Source organism: Pollachius pollachius (assembly GCF_949987615.1).
Source record: "Pollachius pollachius genome assembly, chromosome: 2".
In the NCBI taxonomy this organism is placed as follows: domain Eukaryota; kingdom Metazoa; phylum Chordata; class Actinopteri; order Gadiformes; family Gadidae; genus Pollachius; species Pollachius pollachius.
The window spans coordinates 21,303,743-21,323,748 of record NC_136935.1 but is presented as its reverse complement, the minus strand read 5'-3'; the positions used below and the strand labels follow the sequence as shown (position 1 = coordinate 21,323,748).

Sequence of the window (20,006 nt, the reverse complement as noted above, 5' to 3'; positions counted from 1 at the left end):
TGCACGTGGCCGCAGCGCAGGTACGCCCAGGGCTGCATCTCGTCGGGCATCTCCTTGCGCCGCATGGAGGGTAAGGCCAGTGTGTTGAGGCCCACGGGGCACTGCGGGCGTGCCGCATTGATCTCCTGCCGCAGTACCTCTAGGTGCTTCAGGGTGGGCGTGTGTGCCAGGCCCTCGGCCGTGCGCCACAGCAGGGTGGCTCCGCAGAGGTCCAGCAGTGAGCCGTCCACCAGCTCTTGGCTCTCAGCGTCCACCTGGAGGACAGAGAGGAGGACAGGGAGCCAAGAGGTCACAACACAGTGTACAGGGCCCGGTTTCCCCGAAACCTTCTTAAAGCCTTCTTAACGCTACGTCATTCGTAACCTCTACTTTAAGTTCTACCTTAAAGGTCCCATGGCATGCTACTTTATGGATGCTTTAATATAGATATTAGTAGGCCCCAAACACAGTATTTGAAGACGTTCCCGAAATTCAGCCGTGGTGCAGAATTACAGCCACTACGAGCCAGTTGCACATTGAGCTGTCCCCAACTGCGCCGTATCGGTGTCTGTAGCTGTAATGCAAATGAGGAGGAGAGAGTAGAGATGCACCGATCGATCGGCAACCGATCGCAATCGGCCGATAATACCCCTATCGGTTTTGATCGGAATTCTAAAAATAGACCAAAGCAGGCCGATCAGTTGACGTTTCAAATACACAATATAACAACAAACCGCCGCCAGGCCATGCACTCCCACTTCGCAGACCCATGTCTCTTAAGGGGGCGTGGCAGTCTCTACACTGAAAGCCGGGCAGGCGAGGAGGGAGATTAAAAAAAAAGAATCAACACTGAAAATGGCGTCGCCGGTATGGGAGTTTTACAATGTGTCCGAAAAGGACAATAAATTTGCAGTTTGCAAGGTGTGTGCAAAGGACATACCTCGAGGAGGAATGCTACAAAAACATTTCAACACAACCAACCTGATAAGACATTTGAAAGTTTCTCACATCGAGGAGTATACGGAGTTTTCAAAGTTGGCTGCTGCTAAAGCAGAGAAAGACAAGGAGCGTGCAGCAACGCCGCTAACTCAGCTGACCGTAACAGAGACATACAAACGACAGCAACCCTACAGCAACGACAGCAAGAAAAAGAAAGAACTAAATAATAAGGTAATGGAATTCATATGCCTTGATCATCAGCCGCTTTCTGTCGTAGAAGACATCGGGTTCAAACGCCTTGTTAGCTGCTTGGATCCACGGTACACGCTGCCTAGTCGTAAATATTTCACTGATGAATGCCTGCCTGAGCTGTACCAAACTATATACAGTCACATCCAAAGCCTTATGCAGGACGACAAGATCGTGTCAGTCGCCTTCACGAGTGACATTTGGAGTTCTAGCGTGAGTCCCATGTCGATGCTGAGTCTAACGGCACAGTTTATTAATGAAAAGTTCGAGCTGAAGAGAGTTGTTCTTCACTCACAAGAGTTTCCTGGGTCACACACGGCGGATGCTATCGGTAAAGCTTTCGCAGATATGTTCCAAGCATGGGGGATCCCAAAGGAAAAAGTACACGTTATCCTACGGGATAATGCGAGTAACATGGCGAAGGCTATGAAGGATACTGGTTTACCAAGCCTACCGTGCATGGCGCACACACTCCAGCTCGCTGTGAATGAGGGCATTTTGGCACAGCGTGCAGTCATTGATGTCATCGCAACTGGGCGACGCATCGTCGGTCATTTTAAGCATTCTCCGCTTGCTTACTCCAGGCTATTCGACATTCAGAAAGAAAGTAACCCCCAGCACCTCAAACGGCTACAGCAGGATGTCCCCACCCGATGGAACAGTACTGTTGCCATGCTAAAAAGTTTACTGGAACAGAAACGTGCCCTATGCAATTATGCAGCCGACTATGATCTGCCTGGCATTTTCACCGCCAGCCAGTGGAAATTGATTGAAAATATGATTTCACTGCTTGACCCCTTTGACGAGCTCACACACAAGATAAGCGAATCAACTGCATCGGCTGCGGATGTAATTCCATCCATCAAAGCCTTAACTCGTCTTCTTGAGAAAACACAAGAGACTGACCATGGTGTAAAAACCGTCAAAGCCACGCTCTTGGAATCTGTCAAGAAGAGATTCAAGGACATTGAATCTGAGCCCCTGTACACGATTGCAACACTCCTCGATCCAAGGTGAGAATAATTTCACATTCCACTGTGTGTGTGTGTGTGTGTGTGTGTGTGTGTGTGTGTGTGACAGAGATTATTATGCTCATCTAGTTTTGATTGATAAAGGGGGCTATGCTTAAAGATAAAATTTAACAATAGCGTTGTGTTTTGCTATCCTGTAGTGTAGGATGGTTTGCATTTCCCTCAATTTCGATTTAAAAATAAGCAGTTAATATAAACTAATATAGAATAGATTAAACATGTTTGGATTGTGCTATGAGGCCAGCCAAGTTAAAGCATGACCTATAAAATCTATCATGACAAATTAATTAATGTTTAGTTTTGTCTTTTGTTTTCTTCTAATAAAAAGGTATAAAGACAGGTTTTTCCACACTGCACTCAAGCCACAGACACACAGGCTGCTCTCTGACATCCTGGGCCCGGCCACTGCAGCGGAGCAACAGGTTGGTGAGCCCCTACAGAAGGTACCACGGACTGGCTTGCATGCTATGTATGCTGAACTGTTGGCTGAAGATGGGCAACATGAAGCTGCTGCTGACAACACAACATCATCACAGATTACTCTTTACCTCTCAGAGCCAGTTATCCCAGATAACGAACAGCCACTTGACTTTTGGAAGGCCAATGAAGGCCGCTTTCCTGCTCTCGCACAAGCAGCACGATCCTATCTCTGTTCACCTTGCACAAGCGTAGATAGCGAGCGTCTTTTCAGTACAGCAGGACTTATTATGGATGAGAAGAGGAGCAGGTTAACTGCAAAAAATGCCGAGATGCTTATATTTAGCAAGGCAAATCTCCCATTCATGCTGCGTAATCAGAAGTAAGCTTTGAGGCAGACCCTAACCCCCCCTCTACCCCACCCCCTCTCCCTATATTTCTAAAAGTTACAAGAAATGCCTCAGCTGAAATGAGAGGAGATATAGCCAGGCCTACAGATTGAGCTACAATGTTTATTTATTTATTTTTACTTTTGTATTTTACTATGCACTTCATTGCCCATGGCTCTCTCCCTACTCCTCTCTAAAGGGCACAGAAACTACCTCAGTTGAAATAGATATGCCTACAGATATAGCTCAATCGTTTTTTGTTTGATTATTGCTAATGCTGTGAACTTGTTTGCACACTATTGTCTGTTATCTCCTACATGCAGACAAATGTCTTGAAACTACATTATTTTATTATTTTGGCTATAGCCTGTTTATGTTGCAGTTTGAGTTTATGTTTTGACAGGAAAGCTACAGTATAAGCTCCAAGTTGTATGTCCAAGAGAGTCTCTAAAGATAATGTTGCAGTTGCACATATGTCAGTGTTCTCATTCTCATTTGTATGACATATTTATTTTATTTTTCCACAAAAAAGCTTGTAGCTAAACTCCAAATTGCGTCTCTAAGAAAGAGCCCCTAGAGAGAGTGAAATGTTTATTATGGTGCACATGTTGTGTGTTGTGCACAAAAAAACTAAGAAAAACTAAGGTTTATAGTTTACAACTTGTATCGAATCTAAGAGTGAAATGTCTACTGTTGTCTGTGTTGGTGCACTGCACATGTTGTGTGTTGTGTTTTACACATAATTATTGCTGCAATAAAACAATCAATTCATGATACTTTCTCATCTCCCAATTTTTATACTTAATAATACATTGTCAATGTTGTGTAAGAAGAATCATTGTTTAAATATATGAAAGTTACATGAGACAACAATATTGAAGAATTTATGGATTTGACGCTGTGATCGGTGATCGGCAATATCGGGATCGGCAGATACTGCTTTTGGTGATCGGTGATCGGTGATCGGCCCCAAAATTCCTGATCGGTGCATCTCTAGGAGAGAGGCGGGTCAAGGAGGAGGGTTGGGGGTGTGGCCCTGAGCAGCCTGCAGCCACGGTACCATGCGCTCTGTTTACAGTGGATGTATCGCAATGGCGAGGCGCAGAGCCTTTAGCCTTGTTCTGTTAATATTTTAGAACACACAGGAGTCCTGGAGCTCTATATCTAAATAATATCATATTATACATAGATATCTATATCATATAATATACATATTATCACGGCCAAAACCTGTGTGAGCCTCCAGACGATATTATGAATCTCAAACGACCGCGTCGGGTTCTCCGACGTCTCTGGTTCTTCCACGTCCACATCAATCTGAAGTAGACTGAACCACGACATGGAGGAGAAGGGGATTGTTGCCCGCGATTGTTGACCGTGGTTGTCTCCCGCCGGAGCCTCGCTGCCGAGGGACCACCGCCTCAGCAGCGGTCAGCGCTTAGGAGGACATTCGCGGCCAACAATCCCTTTCTCCTCCATGTCATGGTTCATATACTTCAGGGAGTCAAAGCCAAAGTTCCTTTCCCCCAATTCATTCTCAACCATGGCCGAGATAACCCCCACTACGACTCCCGTTGTGGAAATACCAGAGACGAGAGTCCGACGTGATATGGTGCGTTTTATTATCCATCTGTCTCGGAGGTCCGAGGACGTTGCCTAGCGACACGCATGAACACGCCCCGTTTCCTCGGACGGCGAACTTGCTTACTCGGATGAACTCAGAGGAGGCCGAGCATGTATTCCGAGACAGAATTCAAGATGGCTGCGCCCAGTGGGACTTGAAGTATGAAATGTTTTCATTGTGTTTGGACCGCTTTGGTGGTTTAAATGGCAATTTCAATCACTCGTATTACTGCAATACCTTACTGCGTCCGTATCTATGCCTATGGCCTATAGCGTACTTATTTTGGAGCACCTGGTACTCTGCCAATGCTACCGCGACAACAGCTTTCTGGGTGGCGTCCATGTTTTTCTCCAACGACCGAGCAAAACATAATAAAACGATTGAAGGGTGGGCGTGAAGTCACGTCCGAGTCGGTTCGCAGCGAATACAAAAACGCACCATTATGCGCCATAACACCAACAGCAGAACGGTTATCCAAATAACAAGGAAGTGTACAACACTTGCGTTACAGTCCTGGAGCTCTATATCTAAATAATATCATATAATACATATTATCACGGCCAAAAGCTGTGTGCGCCTCCAGACGAGGCGCACACAGCTTCAGACGATGTCTCTGGTTCTTCCACTTCCACACCAATCTTAAGTAGACTGAACCGCCGGCTGCCCGCTGCCCGCTGCCGGGCAGAGGTGCCTCGTGGCAACCGGCGGCAGGCAGCACGTCGCAGTTCATGTACTTCAGGGAGTCAAAGCCAAAGTTCCTTTCCCCCAAATCATTCTCAACCATGGCTGAGATAACCCCAACTAACAGTCTCGTTGTGGAAATACAAGAGACGTGTGCCATAACACCAACAGCAAACACTTGTTACAGTGTGTGTAATCACACACACACACGTGGCGCTTGCACGGTCGTGTCTCATTGGCGGGGAAAATTATCTGGGCAGGCAAGGCAGAGAAAGGGGAGGAACTAAGATCCTTAGATCCTTTATGATGACATATGGGACCACATTCCAAATCAGAGCGCTTGAGCCTCAGTTTTTTCAAAGGCGAGTAGAACACCTACTCTGTGTTCCAATATCCATACTATCATACTTACTAGCCTTAGTTTGAGTACGTAGGGCGTTCCAATTCAGATCGGGCGAAAATAAGTGTATTGAAAGGACCCGGATGGTGTACTCAAAACGGTCAAATTGCGAAGTGTGTATCGATGTACACTTTTCGTACTCAACGGCAGCCATCTTAGCTACGTAGCGGAAGAGGGCAGAGCCAGGCTGAGCCAAAGTCTGCGCATTTTCCACATAGCCTCCATTAATAGAGTAATTTTGTAGTTTTTATAGCTTTTATAGCTTTTTATAGCTGCTAGCCGCAAAGAGTTCACCGTTCAAAGCGGGATGTTTATTGCGGGGGAGGAGCCGCGGCGGAGGTCGTGATCGTAATTTCCGGTTAGTGCACCACAGAGTATTTGATTTGGAACAACACTGACATCTGAAAATTAGCGCACTTAGTGAGTACGGATAGTGTACAACATTTAAGTGTACTCATGGAAGTATGGATATTGGAACACGGTGCTAGTGCTCGTTCTACACCGAACGCAAGTTTTAGCTACTGGGGGACCATAGGCAGGCTAGGGGAACTCATATTTATGTTAGAAAACCTCATAAAGTGAGATTGTCATGCCATGGGACCTTTAACATCTCGCGTGTTAGTAATACGCGAGATGTTAAAGGTCTTCACTATTAAATCAGTGTAGGCTATGCTATGTTCGCCCATGGTTAAAAAAATGTTTAGGCCTACTAGAAGGATTTCGAGCAATGTTTTATTCGCAAAGACTGCAATATTTTTTAGAACGCTGTCATGCACATGAAATGGAAACTCGATCTCTGAGCAATCAATTTCAGCACGTTATCGGGAAACCGGGCCCAGCACAGGAGAGGTAGGTAGAGGTCATTGGGGCCGATGTTTACGTATACAAATAGAATAGTGGAAAAGAAAAGTATGACACCTGAATCCCCCTCTCCTTTCACATGACCGGCCCCTCAACTCCTCACATATTCTCATAATTAACATAAATTATTGAAACGAAAATGGATATATAGCGTTTCTCACAAGAAATATTATACTATTTACAATAATACAAATGTTTTTTACACAAATCGAGACTATGAAGACAAAAAAGGAATTCAAATCGTGACTGTTTTGTCTTAATGAAAGCAGCTCTGAGTGAAAACAAGAAGTCCAAAAATAATGTGTTCTTTGTTCTGCTCTAAACTGGATTTTGGGCTGTTTATGTCACGCTACCGCTAAGGATGAGGCAAATGTCTCTGAATGCTTTGTGCCTCACATGAACACGAAAGCAGCAAACAGTAGGGGGTCAAAATGTAAGGGTTGCACTGTTTATTAATGCAACAAACTAACAAAGCACAAAATTTATCACAGCCCTGAGAATCAGTCTTCATCTTGGCCTTCCAAGATGAAAACATGAAGTAATCTGAATCTTCCAGTCTCCAAAGACCTAAGGCTCAAAGCAGTAAGACACGTCTCACGGCTGGATCACAGCTCAGTAGGTGTCTTGTTCTGTGTGTTAGCGCAGGCCTCGACATTAAGCTTTTCAAGCCACTTGCCCAAAGGGCAAATGGCTGTTATGTTTCACTTGCCCAATGGCAAAACATACTTGCCCAAAATGGAAAATGTAGGCCTACTAAGAAAATAAGTATTTGTTGAATTATAATTCATTCAAATACAAAACATAACAATAATGGCTGTAAAGGTGTCAAACCAGCTAGCCCAACAGAAAAAACACTAGAGCCTCAAAATTAATTAATTAATCTATTCATATAGGGCCAACTACAGCAATCAGAATGACATTTATTTTATTGATTTTTGGTATATTTCAAACTATTAATTGCATCCCGATTTGCTATAATGCAAAATTATCGTCAAATAATCACCTGAAGTAAGTAACAGCCCACCATTGGCAACCACTTCAGCAACCTGAATGAAAAAATGTATTTTTATTGATTTTTGGTGATTTCTTTCCTGAAACAATTCCACCTGAAGTCTGTGGGGTGCAATTTGTAGACGGCCCCAAAAACAGATAGCAGCCGGAACGTAGATTTAAGTGCTGTTCTCGCAGATATCGATAGCAACATGTCGTTGTGATTTTTGTCGATAAGGTGTCCTAAACTGTCCTCAACATGCTACAACCGTAATGTAGTGAAATTGTGTTGATGAATCAGATTGCGGGGTAGTCAAAACTGCGATCGGTTAACTTTTACCCGCTGTCAAGACGGACTCACGGAAACTTCCTTTGCCTTTTTGTTTCATATCCTGGCGGCGGCTCATTTTCAAGTGTCTTTATTTATTTATTTCGGTTTCATTAACCTGGCACTTGGCCAGTTTTCAGAGGCTGAAAGAATTTAACGAAAGTAGCTGCGTTTACATGGACACTTCTGATCCGATTAGATTTCTAATCGGAATAGATCTATTCCTATCATGCAATCCGAACATACTGCATATATTGCATTCACAAAGTGGTAAGCGCACGTTCGTATGTCTCTCGCGCACAACCGTTATGTTGGTCTTGAATTATATGATATATGTAAGGGATAATGTTGTACAGAACGCCGGTCAATATCGGGAAAATAAAAGCGAAACCCCGAAGCGAAGCGGAGATGTCTTGCTTCGCCATAAAGGGTATTATTTTCGATAATGACTGGCAACGTTCTATACATTATCCCGCATATTACACGGCTCCTTGCCAAAACGAAACAATTCTTTACACGGTGTGTCTATTTACAATTAAAATATAATTGAAGCAGTTTTTCAGACCAACTAGATCTCTCTCTCTCTCTTTACTGTTCAACAAGAAACAGGAATGGCGAGCCCAAATAATCCCGAAACAGCCTTCTTTAAATGGAAGTGGATTGGATTACTTTTCCCTCAAAGAAATTAAAGGAACGAGTGAAATCATGAAATGCACATTATGCCCTAGATGAAGTGCCTCTCCACGTCGAAGTCAAGTAATTCAAACATCTTTCAACGCTGCATGCTTCCGTGCATGAACATTAACATGTATTTTGAGTTCTGTTAAAGAGGTGGGGTCCAACTTATTTGACACATTTGATCATTTAAAAATGTACTTGAAAGTAACGCAATAGTCACTTTCCACAGTAACTAGTTAAGTCTCCATAAGTGCTGTACGTAGGCAAGGAGAGCTCTCTCCGTCGTCGGAGACTCTCTCCGTAGATCTACGTGCGTATAACATATTCTTTAACTATCTGTCGACGCAATGGAGACGGCAGAGACGGAAAGGGCTGTGACCCCTTGTTCACACTACATGCGTCCGTCGACGGATGACCGAGGGCGTGTCTGACGTATAGGGGACAAGCCTTTGTAGACGCATAGGCCTACTGCAGCCAATCAAATCGCTTCCCGCTACAAAGCCGATGTGTGCATATAAATAAAAAAGATGACACAAACAGGTGACTAAAAACAATCCTATCATTCCACATTTCTTTAAAAAAATATAACGGCTGGATTTCCCCTTTTCTTTCTGCTTGTTATTGCAAAATGGATCCAGTAGACGCTTGGAGTGTATTTGCATAACCGTGATCTGATTGGCCGACAGATCCGGCAACGCCTGAAAAGTTTAACATTTCTCAACATTTCTCAGCAGGCCACTGAACCAAATGGACGGACGGACCCACAATGCGTTTCGCGAGCGCTCCATGCATATTCTGTCATGCCGCGTCCTGCTACGAGGTCCAACACCCCCATCTAGTGGCCACTTGACGCCACTGTACCCCATTCTTTCGTCACACCTGTCTTCAATCAGCAATCTCCACCTCCTACTTCAGCCGGGGATCTCCATCCAGCCGGCGCCAGTTCGTCGTTACAACTACCCTTTCTCCGTCCGTAACTCTGCCTACCTGTTGCCGAACCCCTGTCTGCCTGACTACCCGCCTATCGTCGAGTCCTTGCCTGTCTGACTGCCTGCCTGACGCTTAACCTCCCGCCTGCCTGACTACCCGCCTGTCGCCGAGTCCTTGCCTGCCTGACTGACTCGCTGTTGCCGAGCCCTCGCCTGCCTGACTACCGCTTGCTTCGCCCCAGCTTGTCATCTACCCTGTGTCCCAATAAACCCTCTTTCCTTTTACCCCGTCTCTGCCTCCCTGTGTCCAGCGCTTAGGTCCCCTTGCCCCGCTCCTCAACATATTCAATGAGATCCGTCGACGGACGGAGGTAGTGCCCTGATTGGTCCTCCAATTGTTTTTCCGGAATCACTTTTCCCGGTTGGGTATTTACGAATCCTATGGTATGTTCCTGAATCCTCGGACGCCGTCTTCCGAGTCGGAAGTCGGAAAATCTCCCAGCTTTCCTGCGACATTTCTCAGAGGCACGCCCCCTTTTTGTCTTCAACTCGCGGATTTCTGAGAATAGGCCGAGAGCAGTGATGACACGCTCAACAAAATGGCTGCGCCTGTTAAAAGATTTATTTTCTTTGCATTTGTACCACATTGGTCTTTTAATGTCTATTTTAAATGCTCTTACACAATTGAATACATTGCTACTTTATTCCGGTCACCAATTTATGCATTGCATGGTCTTGCTGTGCGTGCAATCATAGGCGTCGATTACGCTGGGGACGCGTCCCCACCAGATTTCGTCAAGATTAATTTTGTACCCGCTACTTAAAAAAATAGAAAATCGAGTTGAATTATTATGGATTATTACACGGGTCTTCTCAATGCCGTGGAACGCTCCGTTCACTTGCATGGGCTCTTCACAACTTCCGGCTAAGTATAATTGACGCTGTCAAGGAAAACAAAGGACTTTTTGCCTATAATGACGTCTTTGGTGTCACTCCTCAAGTAGTCTGGTAAATTTTCAACCCCAGCGTCTTCGGTTGCTAAGCGACGTCAACCTCTTTGGCGGACTATTTCTCTGCTGATCAACACTACAAATGCTGGTAACAAATAAATTGTACAAAGACACACCATGTGAAGTCATTTTTTCGTTTTGGCATGTAGCCGGGGCTAATTTTCCCGATGATGACCGGCGTTCTATACATTATCCCTTACTTATTACACGGCTCTTCTCAATGATGTAGACTGCTCCATTCACTTGCATGGGCCTTCCTAACAATCAGCTGTCAATTATTTTTGATTATTACACGGCTCTGCTCAATGCAGTGGAATGCTCACGTCCACCATATTTGACCGCTGTCAAGGAAAGTGTTTTTTTTTGCTTCTGTGTCACTCCGCAGTCCGGTAACTTATCAACCCCAGCGTATTCGGTTGCTAAGCGACGTCAACGACTTTGGCTAACTATTTCTCTGCTGATCAACGCTACGAATGATAACAAATACATTGGAAAAAGCCCACTGTGTGAAGTTATTTTTTCGATTTGGCAAGTAGCCATTACTAATAATACCAATACTCTTTGACTGGAATGATGAGGCATCAGACAATCAAGTCAGTTTAGCCTGAATACATAGGTAAAAAGCACCAGAGAAGGTTGCTATTACCATGGACAGTATGAGAACGATAACCTGTTGAACTAAATGGATGTGGTAGGCTACACCACAGGATGCATATACAGACCACTGCCACATAAATTAAGGTAAGACGCGATATTTATTGCTTAAGATTTGCTGGTGCTGTGGCGAGGTCTTATGTGTTTTTTGCACTCAAGTGGTCGGCTGTTTTAACTTGCAATTGATAGTCGGTGGAGTCATTCTCTTGTTGACACATAGTGACTTTTGGTCATTCTTGTTTTGTTTGAATTCTGGAATAATTGTGTGGGGGATTGCATGAGTTTTGGTCAGACTGCATGATGTAGGCTAGTTTTGATGGAATGCGTGTTGTGAATTGAGAACAGCCAGCTCATGATGATAAAGAATGATGATGTGATAGTGTTCAGCTGTGAAACAAATATTTTTTTCTTATTCAATCTTGACTTTTGTAGTGCTGTGTGTAGCCACACGTTTGGCCCTTCTGAACTTAAACACGCAGTTGATTTCCTTTCCTAGCTCCTCTTGTTTATATTGTTAGCTTAGCCATATCATGTCACGTTGTCAACATTGGATACATGGAGCAGAACATAGTGGGTCATTTGTCCGATGCTTTTTGGAAACGTTTTCTTCATAAAACGTGCAAGACAGATTGTGTATACACTTTATTCCTTAGTAATTAGATACATGGGTATGCCGTCTTTCATTACCGGCACTAAAGAGAGAATAAAGAGTGCATCCTCATTGTACCCAGCACTTCTGAAAATGCACTTCCGAATGCGTCTCTGTCCCCCATTTCAAACCAAACTGACGCCCATGCGTGCAATACAATGAAAAGTTGTGTTGTTTGTTTTCGAGTTGGTTTGCTAAAGAGGCTAATGTAGCTAAGAATAAACAACGACTAGCCAATTTCATGACACAATCACAAAGTCGAACAGGAACGCTATAAATGCTCCGAGACCGGAAATTACGTCAAAAGTGCTACTCGGCAGGCTCGCGTCCGAGGATTCAGGAACACACCACTTCTATGGTCATTGATGATTCGCCGCTTGGCCGGGTTGCATGCAACTCAACTGGACGCTTTAGAACTCTACGGTACCCTCGCTGTGAGCATTTGAGAACGTCACAAAATAACCCTTAGCCCAAACCCTAACTTTAACCCTAACCAAAGCTGCTAATATCAAGCCAGTAAGAGTGCGGTAGTTGAATCCATAGACAGTCGAATCAAAGATAGGGTTGAAATGTGTGACGGACCAATCAGAAATAGAGGCGGGTGTGTCTTTTCAGGATATTGGCGTGGCCATAGTAGTGGTGTGTTCCTGAATCCTCGGGCACCAGCCTCCCGAGTTGCTTCTGACGTCATTTCCGGTCTCGGAGCATTTATAGCGTTCCTGTTCTTCTTTGTGATTGTGTCATGAAATTGGCTAGTTGTTGTTTATTGTTAGCTACATTAGTAGCAAACCACTTTAGCAAACCAGCCCAAAAACAAACAACACAACTTTACATTGTATTGCACGCACAGCAAGACCATGCAATGTTTAAATTGGTGACCGGATTAAGTAGCAATGTAATGAAGTGTGTAAGAGCATTTAAAATCAACATTAATATTACCAACGTGGTACAATTACAAAAAAAATAAATCTCTTCCCGGGTGCAGCCATTTTGTTGAGAGCGTCATCACTGCTCGGTCTACTCTCAGATTTCCGAAAGATGAAGACAAAAAGGGGTCGTGCCTCTGAGAAATGCCGCAAGAAAGCTGGGACACACCATAGGGTTCGTAATTTCGCTTCCCGGTTTGACTTTGCACCTTATTTACTTTATTTCTTGTTTACAATAAAACACCAAATAAGATTTGAAAAGCTTTGGAAATTTATTGACAACACTATTTACATGGTTAGTAGTCATCATATAAGATCGATCGGGCGGTGAATTGCATTGCGTATCCAACATCCTGACGGAGAACTTTGATTGCTCGAGGGGTAATTTGTAAATGAGTAACTACTATTTGGGAGAAGTAAGTAGTAACTGTAACTATTATTTTTTTTTAAACTCACTTGCCCAACACTACTACTAACCATGTAAATAGTGTTGTAAATAAACTTCCAAACCTTATCTAATCTTATCTCCGTCCATCTCCGTTGCGTCGACGGCTAGTTAAAAGATATTGGATGCACACGTAGAGCTACAGAGACGGCTCTCCGTGTCTATGTACAGCACTTTATGGAGTAGTAAAAATCAGCCTTCAGGCTGACCAATTAAAGGCCTTATCGCTGTCACGCTCATATGAGAGGTCTTAAAATGCTATTCTTCTGGAGGACCTTTCCATCACTGCCCATCACCTGTTATGCGCGGTCATTTCTTTTACTAAATAGAATTTCCTATTTATTGTAGCATATAGCACAGGCCTTCTCATGTTAATAGGATATTGCGCCATAATATTTTTTTCAGACTTCGGGTAGCGCTCGCTTTTTTTTGTCATACATGTGTTTGCATCCCTGTTTTCTTCTATTCCGTATGTGGTGGTTGGCTATACGGAAGTGACTGAACACAAATTTTTGTTATGATTCTTATTCTCCTGTTTTACCGAAAACAGACGCACAGCTGTTGTTGCCCAAAGGGGAAACTACATGTCACATTTAAGTTGCCCGATCACAGAGTTCACCTGCCCTGGGCAAGCGGGCAACCGTTAATGTCGAGGCCTGGTTAGGGCATGTGAATTGAGGTGTGTTAAGGTGGTCTGTTAAGGTTCTGTGTGTCAGGGCATGCAAGAAAAAATAAGATGAGATAAGATACTTAATTGCCCCTTAAGGAGATGTCTTGGACAAATCCAGTATCTGCTTTCACAATGTGCAGCGTGTGTGGAGGTCTCCCACCATCTTGCCCCGCTGCTGGGCCGAGCGCGTCTCCCTTAGGGTGAAGACGTTCCCGCAGACAGAGATCTCCCTCCAGACGCCCTGCTGGGAGTCCTGGGTGAAGCCCTGCCGCGGGTGCATCACCAGCACCCCGTTGGTGGTGAGGCCGTCCATCTGTCCGTCCAACCTCCTCCACTTGGCCGCCTTCTCCTGCAGGGCCAAACCAAGGTCACAACTACTTCCTGAACTTTCAGTCATCTCTAACAATAACAGCAAAGAGTTATAGAAAAGAGCTTTGATAAAGTGATTGAACATCCGGTCTCTGTTGTTCTAATTGCCCCTGTTGTGGTTTTTCATATGGTTCATCTCTTTTATTCAGATCCAAGCTGAAGATTCCTTTCTTCATGGCTGTATATGGACAATAAAGATTTGAAACTTTGCTTTGAATCATGTTTTTCTTAATCAGTTTCAACCCCCCCCCCCCCCCCCCCCCCCCCCAGCCTCCTCCCTCCCCCCTCCCCCAGGCTCTCAGCCCATGTGCCTCCCCCCCGCCTTCACCCCTAGGAAGATGTTCTTGGACGAGTCGAAGCCAGCGGCGTAGATGCTGGCAGTGTGGGGGGGGCTGCGCTGGCAGGCGATGCGGCAGGCGAAGCGGGAGATGGTGCTCTGGACCGACTGGGGGTCCGGGGAGCCCGGGCCGCCTATCGCCGTGTCCGTCACCACGAAGTCGATGGGGCTCTCCGTTGATCGCCCGATCTGATGGTAGGGAGGTAGGAGACAGTGAGGCACATGAGGTTCTTAGTAACACATTGAACTTGTTTTATATTTAGTTTCTACACAGGTTGACATTTAAATCCGATTCTCAGCAGGCCTGACCCTCCTTTAGAATGGATGATAGTGTTGTGTGAGTGATGTGTGAGAACTGAATTTCTCTAAAGGTGAGAGAGATTGAGAGCTAGAGGCAAAAGAGGGGTCAAATCACCAGATCCATCTCGCCGAGTGCCAGAAACAGCAAGTGTTTAGTGTGTGAGGCCGGGTGTGCACCTGAAACATGTCCGTGTTGTTGTCATGGGTGTACTCCACCACCACGGTCTGGGCTCGGGACAGGGTGTAGGAGATACTGTGCTGGTCTTTGTTACTGATGGCCTTTAGAGAGGTGGGGACAGGAGACAAAGGAATGGTTTGAGATGGTTGGAGAAAAAAGATAGACAGACAGACAGAGAGAGACTCTGCAGTTTCTAACAGCATCTCTTTCTAAAGCCTAATCCCAATGATCTAGTGATGTAGTGTGTGGTTGTGTTCCGTACCTTAGCAGCCTGTGGTGTGCATCCGCTGTGCACAGTGCTGGGTTTGACCCCGTTGGCCTTGGGCCGTTTGGAAAGGCCAAAGCGACTCTTATGTCGGCCTCTGTCTCCATTGGGTAGGGATCCATTATACCTGTATCACGCACATGCGCACATGCGCACACACACACACACGCACGCGCACACACACACACACACACACACACACACAGGGACGATGTGTAAAATGTAAATTATAACAGAACGCAATGATTTGCAAATCGTTTTTTACCTGCAAGATATTCCATGTTCTAATTAATCGACTTAATGTTTTGTAATTATGCGCTCATTCAAAATATGCCTTGCAACACATTCCAAAGGAGTTGGGACAGGGAATGAGTGAGTCAGATAAACAACACCTATAGTGGTTTTGGCATTGAGCAACACTTTTCTTTACTTTTGGAAGTCATTTTTTGTGACTTCTCCCTTGATGGAAAACTTCTGCTGGTCTCTGTATTTTGTAATGTAGCACGTTTTTAATGCATGCCCACATCTACATACTGGAACAGAGAGTGTGATTAACCAGGGTGAGTGAACAGCTACACCTTAGCAAACTTTGGGAAGTGTTGCCATGGCAGAAGTGAGATAGGTTTAGCCCGTTTCCATGGTTATTCCAGAGGCACCCTGGGGTCGAGCAGGCTTTCTTGTGTGTCAACAATGTGGGTTAGGAGGGGCCGGTGTGTGTGTGTGTGTGTGTGTGTGTGTGTGTGTGTGTGTGTGTGTGTGTGTGTGTGTGTGTGTGTGTGTGTGTGTGTGTGTGATTCACAAAGCAGTCAATCGATACCTGGTAGAAGCTCAGAAAGACATGCTGTCTCGAAGATGAACATTGGGTGGGTTGTTTTCTATCATGCATTATGTAACCCAGTCATGTGAAATGGTCAATATTTGAACAGTTTATGGCTTAATTTCTTTAAAAAATTCAGTCTCTTACAATTTGGTTTGAAAATGATAGAAATAGACCAGACTGTGTTTAAAAAGTGATTCATTCAAAACTGAAACCACACCACACGCAAACCCCTGCTCTCACTCCCCGTCTGCCTGCAGCATCAGCTCAAGGCTATTCCCACAATAGCATGAACCATACAGGCCTCGACATTAACGGCTGCCCGCTTGCCCAGGGCAGGTGAACTCTGTATTCGGGCAACTTAAATGGGACATGTAGTTGCCCATTATGGGAAGTTTTTTTTTTTTTTTAGAAAATACATTAAATATGCATACAAAATAAACGTCCTTCAATATCGCGGAACTTTCTACAGCGCTGTGCGTCTGTTTTCGGTAAAACAGGAGAATAAGAATCATAACAATAATTTGTGTTCAGTCACTTCTGTATAGCCAACCGCCAAATACGGAATAGAAAAAGAAGAGTCAGTCAGTTTGCAATTGGTACACTCCGTCATTCTTTCATGCACACCGAACTTGACCACTGTCAAGGAAAGTGGATTTTTTTGCCTGATTCACGTCTTTCTTATCACTCCGCAAGTATTCCGGTAACTTATCCACTCCAGGGTGTCCGGTTGCTAAGCGACGTCAACGTCTTTGGCGGACTATTTCTCTGCTGATCAACACTACGAATGGTAATTGTAAAAAGACACATCATGTGAAGAATTGTTTCGTTTTGACAAGGAGCCGTGTAATATGCGGGATAATGTATAGAACGTCGCCGGTCATTATCTAAAATAATACCGTTCAGGTCGCAGCAAGACACCTCCGCTTCGCGTCGGGGTCCGGTTCGCCCTGGCAGGGTTTATTTTTCCGCTAATCAACAGCGTTCTGTACAACGTTATCCCTTACATATATCATATAACTCCAGACCAACATAACGGTTGTGCGCGAGAGACATATGAACGTACGCTTACCACTTTTGTAAATGCCATATATACAGTACGTTTGGATTGCATTATAGGAATAGATCTATTCCGATTAGAAATCTAATGGGATCAGAAGTGTCCATGTAAACACGGCTACTTTGTTATGTTCCTTCAGCCTCCGAAAACTGGCCAAGTGCCAGGTGAATGTAACGAAAATAAATAAATAAAGGCACCTGAAAATGAGCCGCCGCCAAGATATGAAACAAAAAGGCAAAGGAAGTTTCCATGAGTCCGTCTTGACAGCGGGTAAAAGTTAACCGATTGCAGTTTTTTACTACCCTGCAATCGGATTCATCAACACAATTTCACTACATTACGGTGGTAGTATGTTGAGGACAATTTAGGACACCGTATCGACAAAAATCACAACGACATGTTGCTATCGATATCTGCGAGAACAGCACTTTAATCTATGTTTCGGCTGCTATCTTTTTTGGGGGGCCGTCTACAAATTGCACCCCACAGACTTCACGTGGAATTGTTTTAGGAAAGAAATCACCACAAATCAATAAAAATACATTTTGTCATTCTGATTGCTGTAGTTGCCAATGGTGGGCTGTTACTTACAACAGGTGATTATTTGCTGATAATTTTGCATTATAGCAAATTGGGATGCAATTAATAGTTTGAATATTCACCAAAAATCAATATGAATAAATGTTATTCTGATTGCTGTAGTAGGCGCTATATGAATATATTAAATAATCAATTTTGAGGCCCTAGTGTTTTTTCTGTTGGGCTAGCTGGTTTGACACCTTTACAGCCATTATTGTTTTTTTTGTATTTGAATGAATTATAATTCAACAAATAGTTATTTTCTTAAAAAGCCTACATTTTCCAATTTGGGCAAGTATGTTTTGCCATTGGGCAAGTGAAACATAACATAACTTAAAAAGCGTAATTTCGAGGCCGGCCGAAACAAGTTGATCAGGCTTCTTCCTGTTCTCATGCTGAGGCCTAATCATAGACACGGTGTGCGTAAAATAAATCACCTGTTTTTTGAGTAGGGCTAAATGGGCCACTGAAAACATAGACATAATTTTTATACAAAGAAGTTGCAAATGTTCCTTCAGGTTTTTATGTATGAAAAGCATGTTAACCAACATGGAATTGATGATAAAGTCGTAGTAAAAAGGAATAAGATGCCATACTGACGATGAATGGTTAGCCTGACATGTTCCATAGTGGAACATGTTCCCAATCATCTCCTCAGAGCAGCCCTGGCACGATGACGTGGATGAATGTGGCTGTGGAGGAGGACGTTTATAGAGGACCACAGAGAGGAGGAGAACGTAAATCTATTAAAAAATGGTGCATGTGCGTGTGGACCAAAGAATGGTTATAAGTCTTCCTACAGGTTGTTTGGGTGCATTGGACAAACACAGCTGTAATGGGTAGCAGTGGTCTGGAAGGTTTTGGGGGCACTGAGAGGGAGAGCGCATTTCTGTATTTCAGCCCCCGAAAGAGGTCTAATTTCCATTTTAGGGGATTTGCTGACGCTTTTATCCAAAGCGACTTACAATGAGTGAATATTGTGAATATTCACATATTCACACACCGACGGCGGAGTCAACAACGCATCGAACAAGCAACCTTCTTGTTACCAGCTCTACCTCTACCTCTCTACCTCTACCTCCTCAGCTACTGTCCCCCCCCCCCCCCCCCCATATCAATGGCACAATAGCCTCATTATGAACAGAGCAGGCAGTATAGACCGGTAGAATCAGGCTGATGTCTCCTCACCCCAGAACAATGAGCTCTCCATACTTGACTGGCACTTTGGTGGAAGGGAGGCTGGAGATGTTCTCCGGCTCTGGGGAGAACATCAGGCTGTGTAAGCTGGAGGTGGTGTGACCTCAGGAAAAAACAAGACCAGGCACCACACGAGTGAGGGAGGAGCACCAGGAGGTGGAGGAGCCTCAGCTCTGCTTTCTCCTGCTTATTGGTCCATCTCGTTCCTGTCCTCAGAGTATGACTGGTCCTGCAAGAGTCGGAGAGCAGAGGTGTCATGAGAATTCTGGAATAAAACGTCACTATATGATTGGCCGTAGGTCTGGCCAACATTCACTTCAGGAGTGACCAGCACACACATCTGTGCAACACTAACCTGATTGTATATCATGTGATCTGATGATATATGGAAACATGATTTCTGAAATGTTTGCCGTTTACAAATATCCGATGCATCAAGTAAACGTTGTCCTTTAACGGTCGGTTGTCTACAGAGAGCTGCCGTTCTTCAATCCAGGGAAACAAGTTTCATGTGTGTAATGTGTAATCATTCATCATTACAGTCATTCCTGTATGGTCATTATGTAACATGGTTTCAGGTATCAAAGGGACCCTGAACTTGAGTTTATTGAGTGACATGGTGATGGCAACATGTGAAAACTTTGTTCACCATATTGAACCCATGATGGGTTTGTGTGTGTATCAGCACAGACTGTATCAGTCTGTGCACTCGCGTGTGCGTGTTTGTGTGCTATGGCAGTTTGCCAGACATTGCCTGGAGACTGATACACAGAGCAACAACAAAGCTACAGTCTCCCTGGCTATGGAACAACGGCGCACACACACACACACACACACACACACACACACACACACACTATGAATGAATGATGATAATTAAGATGAATGTGTAAATGGCAAAACAGTCAAATATGGTTTCACCGTGCCTCACAGAGCCCTGTCCCTTATCCCAAATGCTAGTTGAAAAGACAGTAAATATGTTTTTATCCCCCACCGCTCTGGAGGAGTTGATCAAGGGAGCCACTGAGAGGTTGTCCTCACATCAAAAGTATATT

General features: G+C 44.4%; 1 protein-coding gene across 1 annotated transcript in view; it reads right to left on the bottom strand.

The window, feature by feature from the left end:
- Nucleotides 1-19,025, bottom strand: part of LOC307071288 (E3 ubiquitin-protein ligase pellino homolog 1-like) — a gene marked incomplete at both ends in the record, with an annotated part of 20,391 nt that extends 1,366 nt beyond the window's left edge. The window contains 6 exons of the mRNA XM_079730273.1: nucleotides 4-254; nucleotides 14,010-14,198; nucleotides 14,547-14,744; nucleotides 15,033-15,134; nucleotides 15,296-15,425; nucleotides 18,943-19,025. Of these exons, the coding sequence (XP_079586399.1) occupies nucleotides 4-254; nucleotides 14,010-14,198; nucleotides 14,547-14,744; nucleotides 15,033-15,134; nucleotides 15,296-15,425; nucleotides 18,943-19,025 (953 nt within the window). The remainder of the gene's footprint in view (nucleotides 1-3; nucleotides 255-14,009; nucleotides 14,199-14,546; nucleotides 14,745-15,032; nucleotides 15,135-15,295; nucleotides 15,426-18,942) is intronic.
- Between the last annotated feature and the right edge of the window lie 981 nt (nucleotides 19,026-20,006).